Below are 21,424 nucleotides of genomic sequence, written 5' to 3'. Positions count from 1 at the left end.
GGTGACTTCTGGAAGCTCTGCTCAGAATGAATGCCCAAATGCCAGCTACAGAGAGATACGTGTTTGATGGGACCTGGGTTTGCTTTGTTTTTTCCATAGAAAGCATGTTTCAAATGGTGGGTGGCTCCAGTTTCCCCAAGGGCAGCATTGCCCAGATCTTCAGCTAGTACACAGCAGCAGTAGGAAGACGTGTTTGTTATCACACCTGAGATATTTCTCTAGCAGAGGCTAAAGAGAAGCAGGCATTTCTGGCTGAAGAAGAAAAAAGAAAGGGTTCTACTAGGGGGCACAGTGGGTCTGTGTAAGTCCTGAGAAGTACCAGGGAATCAGACATGGAGTCTGTCACAGCAGGAGATACTGGCACAGAGATGAGGGGTCCCAGCAAGAGCTGTCCTAAACACAGAAGAGACTCCTGAAACACAGTCATATTAACCTGTTAATTTATACAGCAGCTCTGTACAAAAATAGAAGGGTTCTAATAAGATTAACAATATTAAATAAATATTTAATAGAAAAAGTCTTTGGCCTAGTTCATAGCTCATCCTTTGGGTTGATGTTCATTTCACTGGGTCCTAGATGCTCCTGGTCCAACATTGCAATCACTTCATCTGCCTGGATTCGCTCCTGCAAGAGGGGAAGGGAAGAAGCTGTAACACCAGACCTTCAGTGCAGGCTCTCAGGTTATTCAGTGTGGCTCAGCTGGGAGCACCCCTGCAAGCAGCTCATCCAGGGACCAGCAGTGTAGAGAGGGGACTCATGCTGGGGATTTGCTGGGCAAAATTAACCAAATCACTTTGCACCTCTATACCTACTTCCCCTCATCTCTCTGAGGGGTTGCAATGGATGGGACAGAGATGATGTATTGCTGTTCCTTTATCACACTTCACTAGCAGTCACTGAGTACCCTCCTCCTGCCTCCTCTGCTTGATGTAGATTTCCAGCTCCCTGGGCAGGGCTGATGTGTCATGTCCCAGGTCATCGTGTGTGTCATCCCCCCCACCCCACCAGAGGCACCAAGCACAGAGGACTTTCAGCTAGCACCAATAAGCAGAGACACAGTGAAGTGTCAATAAGCTTCTCCCAAAATCTTGCAGCCCACCTGCTTCAAAAGGCAAAGTCAGGGAGGTTTTGTTCTCTCTCTGCATTTACTTGGCCTTTTATCTTCTGTTCTTATAGACCAGAATTGCCATTGCAGGGAGACAGTGGCTAGTGAAAGGCACCACAGCCCAGATCTTCCCAGGCATCCTGGTGACCAGACCCAAGGACTTCAGGCTGCCAAACTGCCTTCGATGACCCGGCAGCAGCTGCACATCAATACGCTGCGGAGGACCTGCCCGTTCATCAGTTTATTGCCACTAGGTGTCAGAGATGGCCAGCACAGCCCAGGGAAGAGCCCTCCCGCACCCTGCTCTGAACCCCAGCCCGGCCCTGCACCCCGGGAGCATGGCTGGCAGGGAAAATCGTTTGGTCCCAGGGCCACTGGCTCATGGTGCAGCGGATGGGCATGCTGCTGTGGGGGAACTAGGTTTACTGGGACTGGAGGATAAAGATAGTCCAGGTTGCTCTAGGATGCTGGGTACCCCCCCAGCTCCCCTCACAGCATGGTGGAAGGACTCACCAGCTCTCTGTAAAGTGGGTCCAAGGTGAACCAGAGAGCCACTGCGCACCGCTGGCCTTTGGTAACCGCCTTCACCCCATGGGGGTTCTCGCCGCCCGATGAGAAGCTGATCATTCGCCCACACTTGGGCTTGATGGAGGCCTGCAGGAAAACAGGTGACACCAGAGTGACAGGGAGCATCATGGCTGCATGCACTGACCATGCCTGAGCTCACCATAGTCCAGGTCCTGGGATCTTAATGGCCATCACCCCAGGACCCAGTGAACTGCTCTGGAGGACACGCAGAGCTCTGGGCATGGCTGTAAAAATGTGTGTGGTAAACACAAAGGTGTAAGGCTTAGTCCTGTTTGTACTGACACCATAGAGAAAGGAGATAGTGGCATGGTGTCCTTCAAAGCCTACAGGTGACAGCCTATGGCAAAAGAGAGTCATGGCAAAACTCAAGGGACGTTCGGGCTAACGCTGGCATGGGCTGTGAAATGCCTCTTTCTTCTTTCTGCTGAGTCCACAATACGTATCATGCAGGACCTCAGGAGCAGAAGTGCCAACTAAATCATCCCTCTGGCACTGGTCATAGGTAGATGCAATCTGCCTTCCTGCATCTACTGGAATTCAGAGCCCCGTGGCCAGATACTCATGCAGGGGCTTCCCAGCCTCCCAAATGGCCCCACACAGAGGTAGGGACTTGTGCCTGAGCCCCATCCTTTTCTGAGACTGATGTCCACCACCATGACTTGCTCCGGGCCAGGCACTGCATATGTACAGAGACAGTGCCTCGTGTTTGGCCACGAGATGGGGTGGGAGCTCAGCGGTCCTCCAAACTGAGAGTCATCCCTCTCATCTGCAGGTTTCCTGCCTGGCTCTGCCTGGGAGCAGGGCACAGACGGTCTGTGCACCTCTGTCAGCAGGATTTTCTATGGGCTCTTCACAAGGTAGGAGCCCCAGCCTGCCTGGGGAAGCCCAGAGCCTGGGTACAGGCTGCTGAGGAACAGCATTTGGTTCACAGCCCTGACTTACCGTCACCGTCTTGGCATCCATCTCGGTGAAAATGAACTCCCCGCCTTCGAAATCCGCGTTCATGTACAGGAGGGCGCTGGGGGAGGAAGTAGGAGACCCCTGTGAGAAGGGGAGCAGCAGGGAGGGCTCGGGGCTGACCCTCACCTCCAGGGCAGGTCCTGCATCACTCCACCAAGACACAGGTGGGGGTCTGCGGGGTAGGGGTTGCCTTGCTGTGGGGCCTGTTGGGGCCACCCAAACTGCCCCCATTTTGGAGGCACAGCTGAGAACCATCAGATCTCTCTTTAGGTAAAAATTCTCAAAATGTCCCCTGGGTCCCAGCTCTCACCCTCCCTCTCTGCACCAAAACCACCTGGCAGAGACACAGAACTTTGGGCCACAACTAGAATCTCCTCACCTTAAAATATCACAGCTTAGCCATGACGCCTGTAGCCACCAAAAACTACTCTCATTTCTGCCATAGCTGGGAGGTACCAGCCTTAGGACATACAGCTCATGGAACAGGATGCCCTGCCTTGGGAAGGGTCCCCAGCAGCAGCCACCCCCTTCCTATCTACCTGTAATCCCGAAAGGTGTAGGCAGGAGGCTCCTTCCAGCACTCATTGGCCTCAGGGTCCAAGAGGCAGTTGTCAGCGTGGATGGGGTGGCTCAGGTCATTTCTTCGCTCCTGCTGGCCTAGGCAGGACCATGTGGAGGAAGGGGGAAGGAGAAGGGGTGGATGAGATGGAAATGCCATGCTCCGTGAGATCCGTCACTGCGGGGGAGCCTGCTCCAACCCCACTCTGGGTGGTGTGCACAGGTGAGAGGAGGAAAGGAAAGGCTGGGGAGAAAAGGCAACATCTGAGGACTTGGGTCTGCACAGCTCTGCCCCTTACTGCATGGAAGCAAGATGGAGAGCTGGGGGATGGAGAGGAGAAAGGACAGTGAAAGGAGGCAACAGAAGGGGGAGAAGAAAAGAGGAAGAGTTGGAGACATGAAAAACAAGAGACACCCCAGAAATTAACTTCAGGACAGCAGTGCCCACCCTTTGCTGCTGTGGGGGCAGTGACTTTGCCCAGCCTTCAGGCATCTGTTCAAGCATCAGGCAAAACAGAGCTACTCTCAGGCTTGGGTGTCCCACTCATAAGCCCCTGTCCCGTGGGAGGCCAAACCCCTCCTGCCCTCCCAGCTCTGCCCTGCCAGCAGCCCCCCAAGCCCTCACCAGAGAGCGCAGTGCGGCACACCAGGTGGGTGTAGGAGAAGTAGAGCGTTGAGTTCAGCATGAAGTAGGACTCGACGATCCTGCGAGCCTTCTCACTGATGTCGTAGAAGAGCCGGGCGCTCTTCAGCGGGACGCGGCCCTCGTAGCCGTACTGGGGAAGGAGAAGAGGTGAGAGAGGGTCAGTGCTGTGTGCCAGCTGGGAAGAGGGCATGGGAGAGGAGGAGAAAGAGGGAGCTGTACCTTGAGGGCTTTGAGGACGGTGGCTCCTTCAAATCTCTCGTTTGGAGTGTGGGGGGAGGTTTTGCCCCTGTAACCATCTCCAGCCAACATGATTCCCTGAAAGACATGAACATGGGTGAGCAGTGAACTGGTTGCCCAGGCAAGGGAGAGCTGCAAAAGAAGCATATGGGACTCTCTTCCCCAAATCCCCCAGGGTTGCATTCCCTAGGACAGGTGAGCTGGGTGGGAAGGTGCTGCTACATGAGCACAGTCCATTCTGAGATGATGGAAAACAGCCACCCACCTCCCAACTGGGGATGTTCGAGCACCCTCAGTCCCTCCCCAGGCTCAGCTGATGATGAATGGGAAGGCTCACCCAGGCTTGTGGACGAGCATCCTTTGGGGTTGTGTATAACACAGGGCAAGGAGCCACCTCTGCCAGGGCTCTGTCTTACAGCATGTTTCTAAGAATGGCCCAAGATGTAGCACCAACTCCTGTGCTGCAGTTATGGGTGCGTTATGGGGATAAGCATCTGACTGCTCTCTCCAGACATCCTGGGTTAGCTGCAATACTCAAGAGTGAGGTATGAACCCAGAGCCTCTCCAGGGGCTGATCACACATTCAGCTCTCACAAAGCAGATACTGGGGAGGACATCAGGCACTCAGCCTAAGAGGCAGTCATGTCCCAACACAGGGGCATTGCCTACTCACGCTGGCCACCCTGTGGAGCTCTCGGCACTGCTCCTCTGAGATGACGTTATCCAGGAGTACTCGTTGGGTGCCATTCAGCTGCTGTGAGTTGTAGACAAACTTCACATCACTGTAGAGAAGTGGACCTCCTGATGGAAAGAGAGACACAAAATGACCCTGCTGAACATGCCCTGGCTGCACTGGCATCTTGTCCCATGGCCAAGGGCCAGCTGAAGTCACCCAAGCACGCTGCCAGGGAAAGTGCTTCACAGCAGAGAGCAGTTTGGCCTCACATCAGCAACAAAAGAAACAGAAGCATAGGAAACACCCAGAGATTAAAGCAATTTGCTGCAGGAGCATCAGCATTTTCCATGTTCTCATTAGCTGCCTTGCAAATGCAGGGACCACAGCCTGAAAATGCCAAAACCCATGAGACACGATGAGAGACACAGACACCAGCTAAGCTGGCTCTTCTGTGCAGCAACCAGCTTCAATGGAGGCCCTGTTTCCAATGCCTTTGTGCTGCGTGGCTCCGGCTGGCTTGGCATGCAAAGCTGCTCTCTGCAATTGTCATCAGGGGGCTGGGTTCTTTCTTACTCATGTAGAAAACTTGACATGGTGCAGAGCTTGCAGCAAGCATCACTTGTGCTCCACCAAGGAGGGCTGGGAAGGACCGTAAAGGCTATCCTCCTCCACAGAGGCAAAGGAGCTGGTGTGGCCATCCCTGTCATCCCACCTTCCCTGTCTCTGAGCTGCATCCCTCTGCTTGCCAGCAGCCAGGGACTTGGCTGTGCTTTGGAGGATGAGAATATAACTGTGGCTGGACTCCCACACTGCCAACCCCTGCCTTGCCATGGTCTAGGTGAACAGGCAAGGAGAAGGGAGAGATTATCACTTTACAGAAGTTTGGATCCATCCCCCTCATAATTGCCTGATCAGAAAAATATAACAAGGCCACTAAATCACTCTTTTCCAAAGCCTGTTCCCCTCATCTCCTTGATGAGAGCAAATGAAAGAAACAGCAACAACAACAAAAACCTAAACCAGATGTTTCTCCCGGAGGAAGGTGAAATGCATCTAAATCATGGGAAAAATTATCTGTTGTCACAGAGCCACAATAAACCAGAGGACACTGAGCTGCAGAGCTCTCCCTATACAGCACAAGGAAACTCCTCTGCAATGCCACTTCTATAATTACCACTTTTCCTGCCCATTAATGCACAATGTGTTTTTGGAAGGTGTCCTTGGCCTATGGAGGACATGTAGCCCTGAGGGCAAAGCCTCACCACTAGCCCACAACTATTTCTGGAGAGTTAAGTTTCTTGGAAACGGAGAAGATGGGATGTTCCTCGTGTTCACTTTGCTGTTCTTGTTGCTCAGTAATTACATTTATTATAAATGCATCTGGATCAGAAACAGGACTCTGAAATCCACACTCCTGCACACACCAACTCAGGGCTGAGTTTTCCAGCTCGGATGTTGCTCTTCCCTAGCCATAGGCACAAGAGGGACAAACCTGGAAAGCATCACTCACCACCGGGAAGTGTCTTCTGTTCCTCCCAGGGAACTAGCTGGGGCTGCCCTGTGCCATGAACACTGAGCCCTTGTCCCACATAGGCAGTCCACTCCCAGCTGCCTTCCTCACCCCCACCGCTTCTAAGCACCAGCAGAGAGACCCATTTGCTGCATGCATGCTCTGTGAAAAACACCCCAAAGAAATTGGGGTATTCTTTGGTCTTTTGGGAGTAAAGAAATTGGAGGAAAAGAGGAAGGGAGGAAAGAGAGAAGTACAGAAGGAGTAGAAATTCAAACCAGACTTTTTCTCTATCAGCCTTTTCTCTTTCCAAGTGAAAAGAGAAAGAAAAAAAGACAACAGAAAGGAAGCAGCTGGATGGACATTTTCTTCTTGAAAGGTTTCAGTTTTCTTTGTAAAGACAACACATTCTGCAACTAAACCAGAATACAAGCACAGACAGAAGAAAAAGCCAAGAAGACACACTCTGAAATTATTTGGTCATAGAAGGCAAACATGTCAACAAATATAAATCAACAGGCTCTTGGCTCAAGTAAGGTCTTCAAGACCTTCCTGTGGTATTTGCCTATTTTACATATGGCTGGAGAAGGGACAGCAAGACACTGAACAACACACTGAGCAGCTGGGGACAACTTGTGCCATGGAAAGCTGTGAAATTCCCCCAAAAGTGGAGGCATCCTTTGCATTACAGGGAGGTTAAACTGCCTGCTGCTATGGAGCTAGAGACACAAGACACCTCCTGGCTTGAGATGCCACTGTTTCACAGTGAGAAGCACACTCTGGTATTTGGGCACAATATAGATTTTCAAAATTGTTATGGGGAAAGTCTTGTCTGTAGTAGAAGATGTTAGGGCATTTTCTCTGGCTGTCAAGAATGTGTTGAAATTAGTTACAATCTCTGCTGACAGGCTTTAAACCCAAGGGATTTTATGTAAGTCAAGACATGTGATCTCAAGCTGGTCTGCCAGCAGGAATGGTTGTTAATATGGTGTGATCTGGTGCACTTAGCAAAGCATCAGGACTGGAGTTCCCGAAACCTAGTGCCTTCAGCATCCATCCTTCTGCATCCTGGACAACAGAGAACATTTTAACCTTAAAAGCAGCTGGGGAAAAACTCCTGTTTGTTGGTGTCACCTTTCCCATGATGAGGAGGAGCTCTGCATCTCAAGGTCCTGTGCTGAGCAGCTGAGCAGGTGGGAAAAACAAGTCCAAGAGCAGAGCAGTGCTGGTGGGATCCGCAGACCAAGAAATGCTGTGGTAGCAACAGAGATTCCTCTGTCACTGATAAAACCCTTCATCTCTCTCAGGTAGAATTGGCCCTCATTGCTTACCTACCAGGCTTTGCAGTCTGTAGTCTCCAGCAATAGGAAGAAAAACCCTTATGTTTTTGTTAAAACACTCTCATCAGACTTACCCTCCTTCAACTCCCGATCTGGTTTTGGCGTGGGTTTCTTTGCCAGGGACAGCCTTGGCCCTTCCTCTGGTTCACTGCTAATACTTGATGGGACACTGAGGAGCAAGAGAGAAAAGGAATATTATGACTTTGGTCATAGGTCTCCAGTTCTGGAGACAGTTCCAGTTCTGTTCTGCACTCCTTGGTAACCAATATATGGGGGCAAAAAATAAAAAATGAGCAGGTTACTACTCTACAAATGCCACAACCTTACAGTAGAAGCCCACACCCTGTCCCATGATAAAACACATTTTTCTGGTAATGGAAACATTGGTTTCCACCAGCCAAGCACAGACACCAACTAAAGCTGACCAGCACCATTTGCCTCACCAAACAAGTTCCCTCTGGACTGTTGCTGGTTTTAAGGCACTCAGCTAAAATAAGGTGCTTGTGGGAATCCCTGTAATGGTAACGGGCACACAGCCCTAATTTAACCACAGTAGGGTGCTGGGGTACATGGGCAGCACCACTCAAGCAGCAGGTTGGCATCCCATCAATGGGCACCTTCCCTTCACAACCCCTCCATGGGGATGAGGGGGGCTGTGGATGCGGGCAGGGTGGCGGTGGCTCACCTGTGCTCATCCTGGCGTGCGCCGTACCTGTTCCAGTAGTTCTGTGGGGAAAGAGAGAGGTCGTGATTCTCAATTTAATGCTCCAGCCAAAGGCAGGGAGCTGCCTGCTCTGTCTTGCACCTGCACCCAGGGACACCAGCCAGCCTCTCTGGGATGGATCCATCCCACACAACTTCAGGCAATTGGTTGGGGTGAACAAATGGAAAACATACCCCAAACCCAAGCTGGCACCACACAAGTACAGAAGGTGGCTAGCTTGCCCATCCTTCTCTGTCCCACCCCACTATCATGGCTGTGGCTGAGACACAGCCAGACTCCACATCAGGAGAGCTGAATTAGGCTGCATCTGCTTCTCCTTCACCCCAGGAACAGCAGCCTCCCTTGTTTTGGCATCATCATTTTCCCATAGGGAACAAACTGGGCCAAGTCCCAGCTGCTGAGTCACCTACATGGGACTCGCTTTACAGGAGAGGGAAGCTGGCCCTATAGCTATGAAGTCCTAAAGGTCCTCGGTGTTGCAGACCCAGGCATTACCGGCTCTGTGTAGCTGTACCCGAGGCTGGCTGCAGCCACCTGCAAGAGGTGAGACTCCAGTTTATGGCGCCGCAGCAACGTCTTTGCTTCCTAAACAGAAGAGGAGAAGGGGAGCATTTACATGTGCAGCTTTCACCAGACACAGTCAACGTAGCTAGAAAATTACTTTTCAGTGCAAAAAAACCCCCCATTTATTTTATTTTTACAGAATAATTCAGGGGTTTTTTCCTAGATTCACTTGGTGATGAGAAACAGTTATTGTTCTTGTTTTTTATCATTTCCTTTGTCTTTTTTTTAGTATTTTACCAAATTCACCTTGATTTTCTTGGAAATCAAGGAACTCCCAAGGGAATGGAAAATCCAATTCTCACCTATCCTCTGCTTATGGCGCAAGGGGAATGAGCCTTAGCAGGGCTGATGGGACAGGAGGAACTTCTCTTCCTCTGCATCGTGAGAAAGACAGCTCCAGGGCTGCAGATAAAGGCTGTCCAGACTGGAGAGGAAGCCTGTCATGCTGGGTGACTGAGCACATACTGGTTGGTTGCCTGAGCCCAACCTAACACTGTGGTAGCAAAACTGCTGCCTGCAGAACAGGCCAGACACTGAACTCCAAGTTCAGTGACTCAAGACATCCCTATGTTCTATCATCCCTATCTCTACCATCCCTATTTTCCCTTAGGAAAATATTTCTCAGCCCTCTGTTCCCTGCTTCACTGCATTCCTCCTCCACATCTCCTCCAGAGCACTGAATGAGGAGTTTACATTGTTGAGACACTCGGTCATCGCCCTCCCTACCCTTGCTTGGGTTTTGCTAAGCTGCATTCCCCACTTAAAGAAGACCCTGCCCTCCTGTTCCACCCCCACATCAGTGACTCCAGACTTGCATGATGACAGTCAGCATCACCAGCTAGTCTCCACATCTGTTTTCACTGTGGGAAAACTGTCAAGCTGCTTCTATTTCCAGGTGGTGTTTTTGTTAGAGCCTTCCACCAAGGGCTCTAAGATCACTCTCACCTTCCTGGGTTTGACGGTGTCTGGATCCATTGTACCTTCCAAGAGGCCCTCATAATAGGCTGCATTGTCCAAGACATCTTCATCATCCGGGTGGAAGAGGAGGTAGGACTTGGCACACTCCAAGGCTTTTACATAGTCACCGACTGGGAGGCAACACAACAGTTGTCAGGGGGGCAGAGGGGGCACAGCCCCGCCGGCGGTGCCGGGGGTTCACACAGAGCATGGCAGGACAGAGATGAGTAGGGGAGCCTGCAGAGAGGGAGAGCAGAGCCTGAGCTCTCCATCAGCTGAAGGGTGAGCCCAGCACTTTACAAGGCTCTTCTGATGCAAACTTTCTCTTTACCACTCCATTTCACTGGCAGGGAAACTGAGGCACGGAGACACAAATTCACTGCAGTCATGCACAGCTCAGATGGTATCCAAATTGGATCCCACTGGATGGCCAGGGTGTGGATGCTGTCCAGCAGCAAACTGCCTCTTTTCTGTGCCGCATCCCTCAGGGCTTTGGGGCTCTTACCCACGGCATTAAACCTCTAACTGGGCAGAGGAACAAAAAAGCCTGTACACCACACACAAAACACTGCTGAGACCTCCAGCTTCCTTCCCACTGCACTCATGAATAAAGAAGCTTTAGGTCTGAGCTGCAATTTTGACCCTCCCACATTTTGCCCTTGTCAGGACAGAGCTCTTAGCAGAAGCCTGAGACAGTGGACTCCTGCCTAGATTTTCCTTTATGTAACAGAACATAATAAAATACCACACAGGACCACACAACTGGCAGTGTTTTACATACATTCACACTGCCAAACTCTGGTATTTTGCAATGTTGCCGACACCTGCAACTTTACTGCCATTCTTAAACTATTTGGTAATTAGCAGAAACTGGCACCTTGGGATAAGCTTGGGCTAACTTATAAATCTGTTACATATTAACTTAGAAAATCTATGAGCTGGTTTCAGAAAATGGGAAACATATAGATGCCCAGAACTTTAATATCGAGAGACAAATGAAAGGACCCTAAAAAAAAGTGAGTTATTTAAAGAATAATCATGTTTAAGCTAAAGGCTGAGCTTTTAAAACCTAACCAATGATTTAAAACACTTTTACAAAAACATCTAACTGCATTTCAGTCAACATGATTTTGGAAGAGAGAATTGCCAATGCCTTTTGTTTCCTGCCTCCTTCAGACCATGCCACTGCATCACTGCAGCACAAACATCATGGAGAAATATCCTGATTTCCATGGGAAACAATTCAAACTTGTACAAACTGTAACACAGCTCAGCAGTGCTATGAGGAACAGAAAGACAGCTTTTACCTCTATAGTAGGCAAACTGCAGGTAGTCATAATGGAGAGGAAGGAAATTTTCGATGGGCGAGATACGTCCTGAGCGCGTGGCAAGTTCTCGGACACAGTCATGTTTGCAAGCCAGGACCTGCATGTAGTGATCTGCCAAGAACAGGAGAAGACAGTCTGAGGATGGTGAAGATGCTGAGATAAGGACAGACAGAGGTTAAATCTCCCCAGCTGAGGGACATACAACTCATGCTGCTCTGAACCAACAGGCTATTTTGCACTACTAGAGCTCAGGCTACTTCCCAAAGTCAATGGAGGACTGCGGTCACGCTTTTGCCACTCTTGAGAAATGCCTTTCTCCTCCTGTCAACTGTAGAGGGAGCTTGAGCATCTCTTTTGTGTGCCGGGAGCTGCTGCTTCTGCCCAGGAAAGCTGGATGGGTGCAGGGACGCGCAGGCGGCAGGTAGCTCTCCACTCCAAGGACCAAGCCAAAGGCGAGGATATCCACTAAGCAAATGGAGATGTGTAGAGCAGGAGGCCACATCTGCTGCCACACAAAAGCCATCTCCACTCTCCCTCCCTTCAGCTCATCTTTAATCCTTTCCTTTCTGAAACAAGTGAGCTCTGAGGGCACAGGGAGGTTTAGATAAGAAGGGTCGGTGCAGCTTCTCAAGCATGGCTGAGCAAGCCACCTGCACCACGAGTCTGAAAGGTCTAAGGTGCAAATATTGCCAGCAAAATTCACATGTTTGCTGCTATCAAAGATGAAATATCTCCCAGGGAAATGCAAGCATGTGGTAAACATCTGCCATTAGCAAGGTTTCTTAAATTGGTGGGAGTCCACAATATAGGCATTGAACCAGCTGTAAAATTTTGAAGCCAATGCTGACATCTGATTCCAGTTTGGAGCCTTTGCTGCAATGTACTTACAAATCTACTTCGCTTGCTCCATCTCCGTACACCATTAAAAACCTTAAGAAATAAACACAGGCTAGGAAAAAAAATGTGCTCAGCTACCAAAGCATTTCTCAGAGCTGCCAAAAAACAGCCAGAGGAATTTGCAATGAAATCAAGTGGAAAGTCAAAACAGTCCCCATTTGCTCTGGGCAGGTAGTCTGAGTAGTTATCTGACTTACTATACACATCCTGGGTATTACATGAAAGAAAGCAAGAAGGAAAACCTCATAAATCATTTTGCTGCAATTTAAACCTATTTAAGCATCCTAGACCTGGAATAACCCATCACCGAGAAGCACTGCTTTTTCCTGGTTCTGTTGAGGTGCCCTAGACACAGGCTACAAAGGCTGGAATCAACTCACTGAACTGTGCCTGTCCCTGGGCTGGAGAGGTGAGAGCATTTCAACCCCATGCAGCAGCACAGCAAATCAGCTTGCAATTGGAAAGAGAATCGAGCTAGGAAGAAACATCAACTCTCTTTCCTCGATGTATTAGTGTTCCCACTCGCTGCTCAAACATCTGGGCACTCTGTGACCCAGGGGTAAACTCTGGATTATGCTGTCCTGTAAGGAACTACTTCATTTCTTACAGCCAAGAGATGTATTAAGTATCTAATTTCCTTCTGTGTGCCCTCGCTCCTCTCCTTCTTTGGGTGCCTGAATAGCTCTGGCTGGGGTTTGGAGTTGTTATTCCCAGACATATCTGGCCAAGCCAAGTGACACCACTGGCAGAGACCATTTGGCTTGTCCTCACCCCTTGATGCCATGCTAGGTTCAGGGCCACCACACCATGACCATGTCTGCACTCCGCATGACCCAGCACAGAAGCATCTCTGCACTGGGGCTGCACTTGACTCCTATAGCACAGAAACAATTTAACTGAGACCAAAACTTACTTTACAAACAGCAGCTTTCAGTGAGAAGAAAGGCAGGTTTTCTTTGTCACTGAAGGCTGCTCACTGGGAAGGCTTGGTATGGCCTGGGGTGTCCAGGTCACAGCTCTAACAGCAAGCACGATCAGCTGGTACCAAGTTAGCCCTTACAACACTTCTAATATATTCTGCATGGGTACATAAACCCAACAAGGCAGCTTTCCATCCAGTATGTTGGTGGTTTCTTGTCTTGGTTGGTTCAATTAGATTTCCTGTCTCGACACAAACAGAATTATACAAAACCAAAGAACAATCTGCATCCGAGTGAAGTATTTTCCACACAAGAAGCAAAACTCCAGAGCTTGATGCAACTCCAAGACCATGAGCAGATAAATAAAATTTCTGTCACCAAACAAACCTTAATTCACTGCTCTTCTTTCCCTTACCACTAATTAAATGTAATCTCATTTCTACTAAGAATGAATGGTTTTAATCCCCTCTGGCTCCGAGCCACACATGCAAATCTGAAGATTACATAGCAATGTTCAATTCTCTCCAGAGACTTCACTCAAGATCATAATTAGGCAGGCCTCCGCTAATAACAAATCCATCCTTTGGATGGGGAGGAAATCTATCTTCTGAGCTTTTTTGGCAACTTTCCTGGCCATCTGGAGCGTGACCAAGAGGACCCTGCTGCTCTCTTCATATGCACTAAAAAACAGAGAAAACATAAACAGAGGCCAGCAATGCCTCAATTCCAGCAAGGTACAGGGCACTGCGTACAGGGGGACACCCAGGCAGTTTTTGTTAAAGCACCTGTACTCTCAGCTCTTACAGGAAGCTGCAAATGCTCCACACATCTGGCAACACAAGTCTTCTAGCCCAGCTTCTATTCAGGACCAAACTGAGATGTTCGCGTTTCCTGACCTCTCCATTTGCATTTTCTGGCCTTCCAACTGCCTCCTGTGGTGTTACTCACCAGCAGCAGTGATAGAAGGGAAGACCACCAAATTCAGCCAAAGGCGTCAACTCAATTAAAAACCCAGTGCCAAGGGTGAGAACTCTAAAGATGCAAAAAGACCTCACCTGCAATAGCTTCATAGAGGCCAGCCTTATATTCCAGGTACTCATGCTCCTCAAACCTCTGTGGTCCCTCACACATGATCTGGCAGTCTTCATCCTCAGAGTAGTACCCTTTCAATGCACGCTCCAAGAAACTAATGGCCAGCTCGTACTCCTCCTTGTCGTAGTGTCTTACTCCAGCACTGTAGTCTTCCTGCAAAGTAGGTGAGCAGAAGACAAGGTTGTGAGTGGGAAACTGCAGGTGCTTCTCAAAAGAAGGCATAAGTGGGCAAGGACAGAACGATCAGCTCAAGTACCTACCAGATGGATGCAGTTGTACCAAACCATGGTTAAGCCATTAATGGACTTTTGGACCAGTGGAACATCATGCCACTGCTGCATTATGTGAAAAACTATTCCTTTTCTTACTTTATACCCTCCTACCCAACAGCTACACTGAATGCCAAGGGAAAAGACTGCTCCTGATCTGGGCAGTTCAGCCCTAGAACGGGCCCTAATGAGCACCTCCATTAATTACATCAAACAGCCACTCCTGCTTCTTTGTGTCTTGTGAAATTAAAGGCTTTAGGGTGGCCCTGGCATTCAAGTTGGGCTTTCACTTAGGGGAGGTGGAAAAAGGCATCCCTCTCCCACCTGCCATCCTGCACACTCACCAGCACAGCCTCTCACGTGCATGTACCCTGCCCAGATGGGAGAAACCAGCTCAACAGAAACACACTTAAGCCAAGATCTGTCCATCAGTGGCCATGAAGGCATCCACCAAAGCTGCCTGCTGGTGCATGTTCAGAGCCATGGATGACCCCAGAGCTCTCTGGAGAGAGGGACCAGGTTGGGGATGTAGTTATCAAAGAACGAGCAGTGCCTTGAAAAAGCAGGAGAGCGCTGAACGGGAGAGTTTGTTTTGCTGTACTGTGGCACAGACCTGGCCAAGAATCTTCCCATTCAGACATCTTCTGACCTCCTAAAGCTCTTCTCTCCAGACTGCCTGACACTTTACTCACATGCCTCTTCAGCTCAGACTCACCATATGCTGCCTGGCCTCTCGGTCAATCAAGCTGACCTTGCCTGCCGTGGTCTTGTAGTTCTCAATGTCCTGCTGTATCTCCATGTGCTCAGGGTTTGCCATGAAGAAGGTGTGAGCTGCATTTGCTGCCTCCTCCAGCTTGTTCATCTGTAACAAGATAGGAAAAACCAAGTGGGTTGGTGATGTAGGACAGTGAACACAGCAGTTTATGATGCACCCTCTGACACCAATACCACCCTTTGACACCACCAGACTGGGCAATGATGGGAAAACCAAGGAAAACCTGAACACAGAGGCTCAAGAAAACAGCTGTAATGATGGGAAAGCCCAGTGCAAGGGCAATCAGAAGAGCTGGAGTTCCCAAGAGCCAGACAGGTCACTTATCTGTCTGCTGATGGGATCCAGCCTACTTTCCAGCTGCCCATCCTCTGAAATCAGTTACTCCAACTCCCTGCACAGTCCCAGGTGGAGAGATGCTCTCATGAGATACGAGACAGAGAGAGGAGAGGAAAGCAGCTACTGAGGCTGCTCTCTCCACAAGCCTTCCAGGCTGAGCTATGTCCAGTCTAAGTGTTTCTGTTTGTAAATGGGGACTTGGGACCAACTCTGAAGCTCAGCCATGTCTAGCTGGAAAAGATCAGACTCTGCAGAGTAAGAGATATAAAGAGGAGTTTATTTTGGTCTATCAAGTTACTTTGGACTTAGAGATTCAGAACTGAGACAAAACATCAGTTTCACCCTGGAGAAAGCCTCCTAAACAAACAGAAATGCTAGTGCTTAACACACCCACAGCAGCTGCCAGGAGCTCAGGGAGCAGGCAGATGTTTAGGTGAAACATCTGCATGACCTAGCAAGAAAAAGGCCACTTCTCTGGCTAATGCACTTGTTCCTGAAAGAAAACCAACACCACTGAGTACTAGCAAGGTGCAGAGTCAGGTCCCTGGGATACCATCTGCAGTCTGAGCAGGCTACCCAAGCTTGTTAGCCAGGACTAGGGTAATGCTAGCCCTGGCAAGGCTATGTCTGAGTGTTCTCTCCTTGACAGTAAAACCCACACCAAACCCTGTGCCACTGCTCCTACATTCCCCCGAGGTACTGGAGCCAGCAAGCTCCAGCACATCTATGCCACTCTGCCCTCATGGTAAGGCAACTCACCTGCAGAAACCTGCTCATTTATCTACTGGACAATGCAAGTGGCAAGATGATGAGAACTGCAAAGAGGGACCTGCAGGGAAGCAGGGGCTTCATGCCCTGTTATGCTACTCCTGGAGCAGAGCAGAGAGGCCACGTGAGGTGAGGTGAGACCATTGCTACCCTCAGGACCCTGCTCATCCCTGGGAGACAACAGTGGCTCCTTGAGGCTCCTTAACATTGGATTAATATTTGCATGCACTTAATGAGCATCAACTATAACTTGCCTTTCAGCCAAGCCATGAAAATACCCAAAAAATCTTTCAGTGAGCCCCCATGAACTGCCTAGTTCCCTGCATGTCTTGGGGCTCAGGGCATACAAACACCACCACCAGAAATAAAATAATGAGTTTCATCTCTGACATGTGGTTATCTTCAGAAATGTGGGTGAACTGTAAATTATTGGAGCAGCCACCTTGTCAGTGGGTTATTTGTTACCTCTGCAGAAGTGTTTGCAACCATTTTTAGAATGAAAATACACATCTGATAACATGTGAAATCATGTTGGACCCAGTGGGATTGACATCTGGATGGAAATCATGGGGCCTTCTCCTTGAGAGATGCCCCTGCATACTTCTATCCTGTGGCATTTTTGCTTGTGGGGGTTGCAAAAGCTTTGTGGGGAAATGCTAAGGGAAAAAATGCAAAGGATTCGCTCAGGGCACTTGGCTGCAGCAACAGCATGGCAGAAAATCCTGTGTTATGCCAAACACTGCTCTGAGCAGGGATAAGTGGAGTGGGGAGCAACAGCTTCGATTCAGCCGGACAAGGAAGAGTCCCCCTGGAAGCTCCGAGCCTGCACCAAATCACAAGCAGAGCTGTCTGCCAGTGTTAATAACATACTCCTGCTGTTTAACTGGCAGAGTGCTGCCTCCTTTCCTACTGCATGTAAAGCTTGGCAAGAGTCTGGAAAATACAGGGTGAAGACGGGCATTATTTTTGCAAGGTAACCTCCTCTGAGGACAACGTGGAGGGAGTGGTTCTGGCTGCAAAGGAAGCAGCTAATACTTTGAATTCCCACTCTCAAACACAAATTTCAATTGACAAATCTTAAAATATTACTGTAACAGGTTTCCTTTGGCTTTTCCTCAAAACAAGGTGGAACTAGAAAAATTCAGCAAGCTGCTGAAAACAATTTTTGCATCAGAAAAAGCAGATGGATAGATGGTGGTGAGTGGGAACCCAGCCTAAAGGTGAGGGAACCGGAGCCAGCACTTTCACTTGGACTGTTTAGATTAGGATGACTACAAACACTCTCCAGAGCAAACAAGGAGGCTACCGTGAGTCAAGCTGGTGGCAACTGGAGTCATGACAGCTGTTGGAAAACACTGGCTGAGCTTGTCAGGGATGCTCGGGTGATTCTGACAGGGAGGCACTGAATGGGAGCAGGTACCCAAACCTACCAGGAGACTTGTGACATTGGCACTTTTAAATCAGACCAGCCATTCCAGACACACTTTCACATTGCTCACTGGGGCATGCAGGCATTTTGAGAGCAGGTGCTCAGATACACAAAGACCTTTTGGAGGAGAAGCCCAGCCATTGCTGCAGGCCAGACCCATGCCAGCCTAAACCCTAAACGCCATCTTCTGCTCTGCTGCTCCAGCACAGCCAAAATTGCTTGTCTGGTTCCCTGAAAGGCCAGGGCAGAGCTGGCCAAAGAAGCATGCATGAATACCTCCAAAAGGAAGATGAAAGCTCTGGTCAGACGGCATCACAGCCTGCTCCCCAGATCTGCCCTTTGAACAGCAAAGCACCACTGGGCTGCAAGGCCCAGAAACACAAAAAAATCTCCCTTGTGTAAACTTGAAAAGTTTTTCAGGATTAGCTCTTTGCTGACAACATACACAGGGAAGCCAGCTTTCACTGCAAAAACAGGATCTATTCCAGTCCTTCACTTGGAGTTTTCCTAAGGACACCACTCTCCAGCAGCATAACAACCCCTTGGCTTCCCAGCCAGCAAGCAAAATGACTGTATGAATTTTTTTATCCATGACAGCACCAAAAAAAAAAACAACTGACCCCCCAAGCCCCCAAAAACCCCAAAGCACCAAACCCCTTCACTATAGAAATAAAAATTTAAAAATAAAATAAAAAAAAACCCTAAATTAAAAAAAAAGAGAGATTCCTTTTCAGAAACATAAATTCCATCCTAAAAAAATGTCTCAACATAATCCCATCCTGGAAAAGGCTATCACACCTGGACAGCATCTGATATAGGAAAAAAGGACCAATGAGAGCATGTTACAGTGAGAAGTTTCACATCATACTGAGTGCAGGTGGGACTGCTACTGCAGTCGGTAGAGCAGTTGAGATGGGACAAGAGGTTTACTGGAGACACACGAGCTGCAGACCCAATCCAGTGGACTGTTGTTATGCCACTATCTGAGCTGCTTGGTAAAACTGCATCCTTCCACGCCATGCCACTGATTTCTACTCAGAGACAGCATCCTGCCTGTGCAAACTTGAAAGGGACCAAACACATCTCAGCAAGGGAACTGGTCCCTCGAGACTCAAACTGCAATAGTCTTGTGGGATGCTCTTTTTCTCCTTTGGATCTAGCTCCTTTTCAGAAAGCTGTCAAAAACTGCCACAGATCCGAGGATGGGCTCAGTTCTTCCTGGATAAAATCCACCCTGTGAGATTGGAAGAGTCTGATTTCCAGACACAGCAGAAAATCCCTTTCCCACTCTCAAAACAAGGCTCATACTGTGTCTAGTCCCGCTGGCTCTTCACAGAAGAGATGACCTTTGGGTTTTGCTAAGTGGACTTAAAGAAGAACATCTCAGCTCAACACTTTTCAATTTATCATGTCCCATATTGGCCTCAGAAACATCCAAATAACACAAAGCAGCCAACAGCTGTTTTTGGGAGGTTTTAAGCGGATGCGTGTATATAAAAGCAAAGTAATTCCTAACTGGTAAGACACATGCAGAGTCTAGTGCTGACACTAATTATGAAACACTCCAGAGAAACTTTTGCCAAAACATTCCAAATTCACAAGGAGCAGGATATTTTGGTCTTTAAAGGACTGGGCTGGGACTCAGGACACCTGGACTCAGTTCCTGGCCCCCTGTTGCAATTTCACTGTGCAGTCATTGGGAAAAAAACCCAAACCAACCACTTTGTTTTCTTTGTGCCTGATTTTCCATTGTTTTAAATGAACAACAATGAAAATAATAGCATTTCCCCCCCAGTCATTTTGTTTATTTAGATGGCAAACAACCCAGGAACCGTAAGCATATGCGAGCCTGTAACACATGGGAATTTTGATCTTTGCACTGAATAAAAATCAGCAAGGAAAAACTGACAGCTGTAGAATCACAGCATTAGTATGTGCTCTGCTTGTTCACCCCTCTGGAATGAGATCGCTGGACTATCGCTGCAGCTTTGCACCAAACCCTGTGTGTTTCAGCCAGAGAGGACACACGGACTCGGACCACCACCACTGACAGCACCCCAAGAACACCCCGTCCATTTTGATTTTGCCATGCCAAAGGTTTAGAGTCCAGAAGGCAAAAACACAACATTTAAGTGCTTCTGGGTTTTGCTGCTGGAACGTGTTTTTCTCTTCTCTTGTTCCCATGTCAGGAGCATTTCATTTTACAGAAAAACAATTTTAAGAAGCAAAACCTTAGATTAAAGAATTTCAGCAAATTCCCAGTGCTCACTTCCATTCCCATCTGGGACCCAGATCGCCAGCCTGCAGAAGTGGCTTGGATTAGGAGGGCTGTTTGCACCAGAGCATTAGAAAGGACCAAGCACAGGCCAGAGAAAGGGCCTTGCGTGAGTATCTTCAGCATCGCTACACAGCCACTGCCAAGTCTCACTGGTAACTGTTGAGAAAATCCTTCCTGCAGCTTTCACGGGGTGCATGATGAAACATGTAATTCGATGTTAACAGTCCTTTAATAGTTCACAGCCATTTTGGTGCTTGTCAAGCTATGTATCAGCCAGTACACTCTGCCAAGCAACCTAATTTGTATCCGTAAGGCCGCTGTCACCAACCTGCCACGCTAAGGACATACACTGTCTCGCTGGCACACGTCCTACTTGCTGTTTGATTCTATCGTCGCTTCAGCTGCCACATCCCTCAAAAAGAAACACAGAGGGTCCACCCCATCGCTAATGCCCACCCCAAAACAACTCAGACTGGCTCAGATCCACATGCAGGCATGTGCTCTGAATTCACACTTGTCCCCACTCTCTGCATACAAATTCTGACCAAAGCTCCTCTAATGGCAGATGCTCAGCAAGCCTGCACCACCCCCTAGCCCCTTCCTTAGCAGATACACGTCACAACAGCACACTGGTTTTAGCTGTAGAGACCCTAAACTTGCAGCCCTTAAAGCCTTCTCTTTCTTACTTGGCAGTGGGGATAGGGAAGTGGAACAAGCATGTGAGACAGCATCACACAGCTTTACAGTCCACTCCTGCAGCCAGGGATATTGCACTGTACCACCACCACTTCACCAAATGTTAACATGGTACTGTTAATGGGGGAAAGCAGCTGTAGCCAGAACATCTACAGGTATCCAAGTGCTCCCAGCTCTCCTTGAAGTTCTTATGGCAAAAACAAGAATAAAAGAGGTGCAGAAATTAGAGGATTTTAGCAAGACACAAGAATGTAGCCAAAGCAGTATCAATTCTGAGGGTCTGAAGCTACCAGACACAGGAGGGCAGGTTTAGATTAGACATTAGGAAAAAATTCTTCACCGAAAGTGTTGTGGGGCACTGGAACAGGCTGCCCAGGGAGGGGGTTGAGTCACTAACCCTGGGTGTATTTAAAACACAGGTAGACGAGGTGCTCAGAGATGTGGTTTAGTGAAGGACCAGTATGGTTGGACTCTATGATCTCAAAGGTCTTTTCCAACCTAGCAATTGATTCTGTGACAGGGCATGATATAACCAAGACCTCACACTGATTTTGACAAGGAGTTCCCGTTTCACTGAACATATTATCAGACCTTGGCAACTGTCATACATTCTGTGTGGCTGTCATAATCCAACCTCTTTCTATATTAAGGTATCTTCAGCACATAAGACCCACTTTGAAATTAAACTTCTATTTGTGGTAGCAGAGAAATAAGCCTTATGCACTGGAAAATGTGTCAGATCCCTCAAAACCCCGAAGTTTCTTCCCATGC

The 21,424-nt window shown here is 48.7% G+C and overlaps 1 protein-coding gene across 1 annotated transcript in view; it reads right to left on the bottom strand.

Moving 5' to 3' along the window:
• Window positions 1-484: 484 nt before the first annotated feature.
• The window catches only part of P3H2 (prolyl 3-hydroxylase 2), a gene marked incomplete at its 5' end in the record, with an annotated part of 69,830 nt that continues 48,890 nt past the window's right edge, over window positions 485-21,424 (bottom strand). Inside the window, 14 exons of the mRNA XM_084267203.1 lie at window positions 485-624; window positions 1,619-1,759; window positions 2,636-2,711; window positions 3,193-3,310; window positions 3,837-3,987; window positions 4,077-4,172; window positions 4,768-4,895; window positions 7,695-7,789; window positions 8,306-8,346; window positions 8,840-8,929; window positions 9,854-9,996; window positions 11,173-11,304; window positions 14,066-14,255; window positions 15,087-15,233. Of these exons, the coding sequence (XP_084123329.1) occupies window positions 532-624; window positions 1,619-1,759; window positions 2,636-2,711; window positions 3,193-3,310; window positions 3,837-3,987; window positions 4,077-4,172; window positions 4,768-4,895; window positions 7,695-7,789; window positions 8,306-8,346; window positions 8,840-8,929; window positions 9,854-9,996; window positions 11,173-11,304; window positions 14,066-14,255; window positions 15,087-15,233 (1,641 nt within the window). The 3' untranslated portion in view covers window positions 485-531. The remainder of the gene's footprint in view (window positions 625-1,618; window positions 1,760-2,635; window positions 2,712-3,192; window positions 3,311-3,836; window positions 3,988-4,076; window positions 4,173-4,767; window positions 4,896-7,694; window positions 7,790-8,305; window positions 8,347-8,839; window positions 8,930-9,853; window positions 9,997-11,172; window positions 11,305-14,065; window positions 14,256-15,086; window positions 15,234-21,424) is intronic.

The sequence above is a fragment of the Gallinula chloropus genome (genome assembly GCF_964237585.1).
Source record: "Gallinula chloropus genome assembly, chromosome: 8".
Classification (NCBI taxonomy): Eukaryota; Metazoa; Chordata; class Aves; order Gruiformes; family Rallidae; genus Gallinula; species Gallinula chloropus.
Note: the sequence above shows the minus strand (reverse complement) of the source record. Positions and strands in the feature narration are given on the sequence as shown.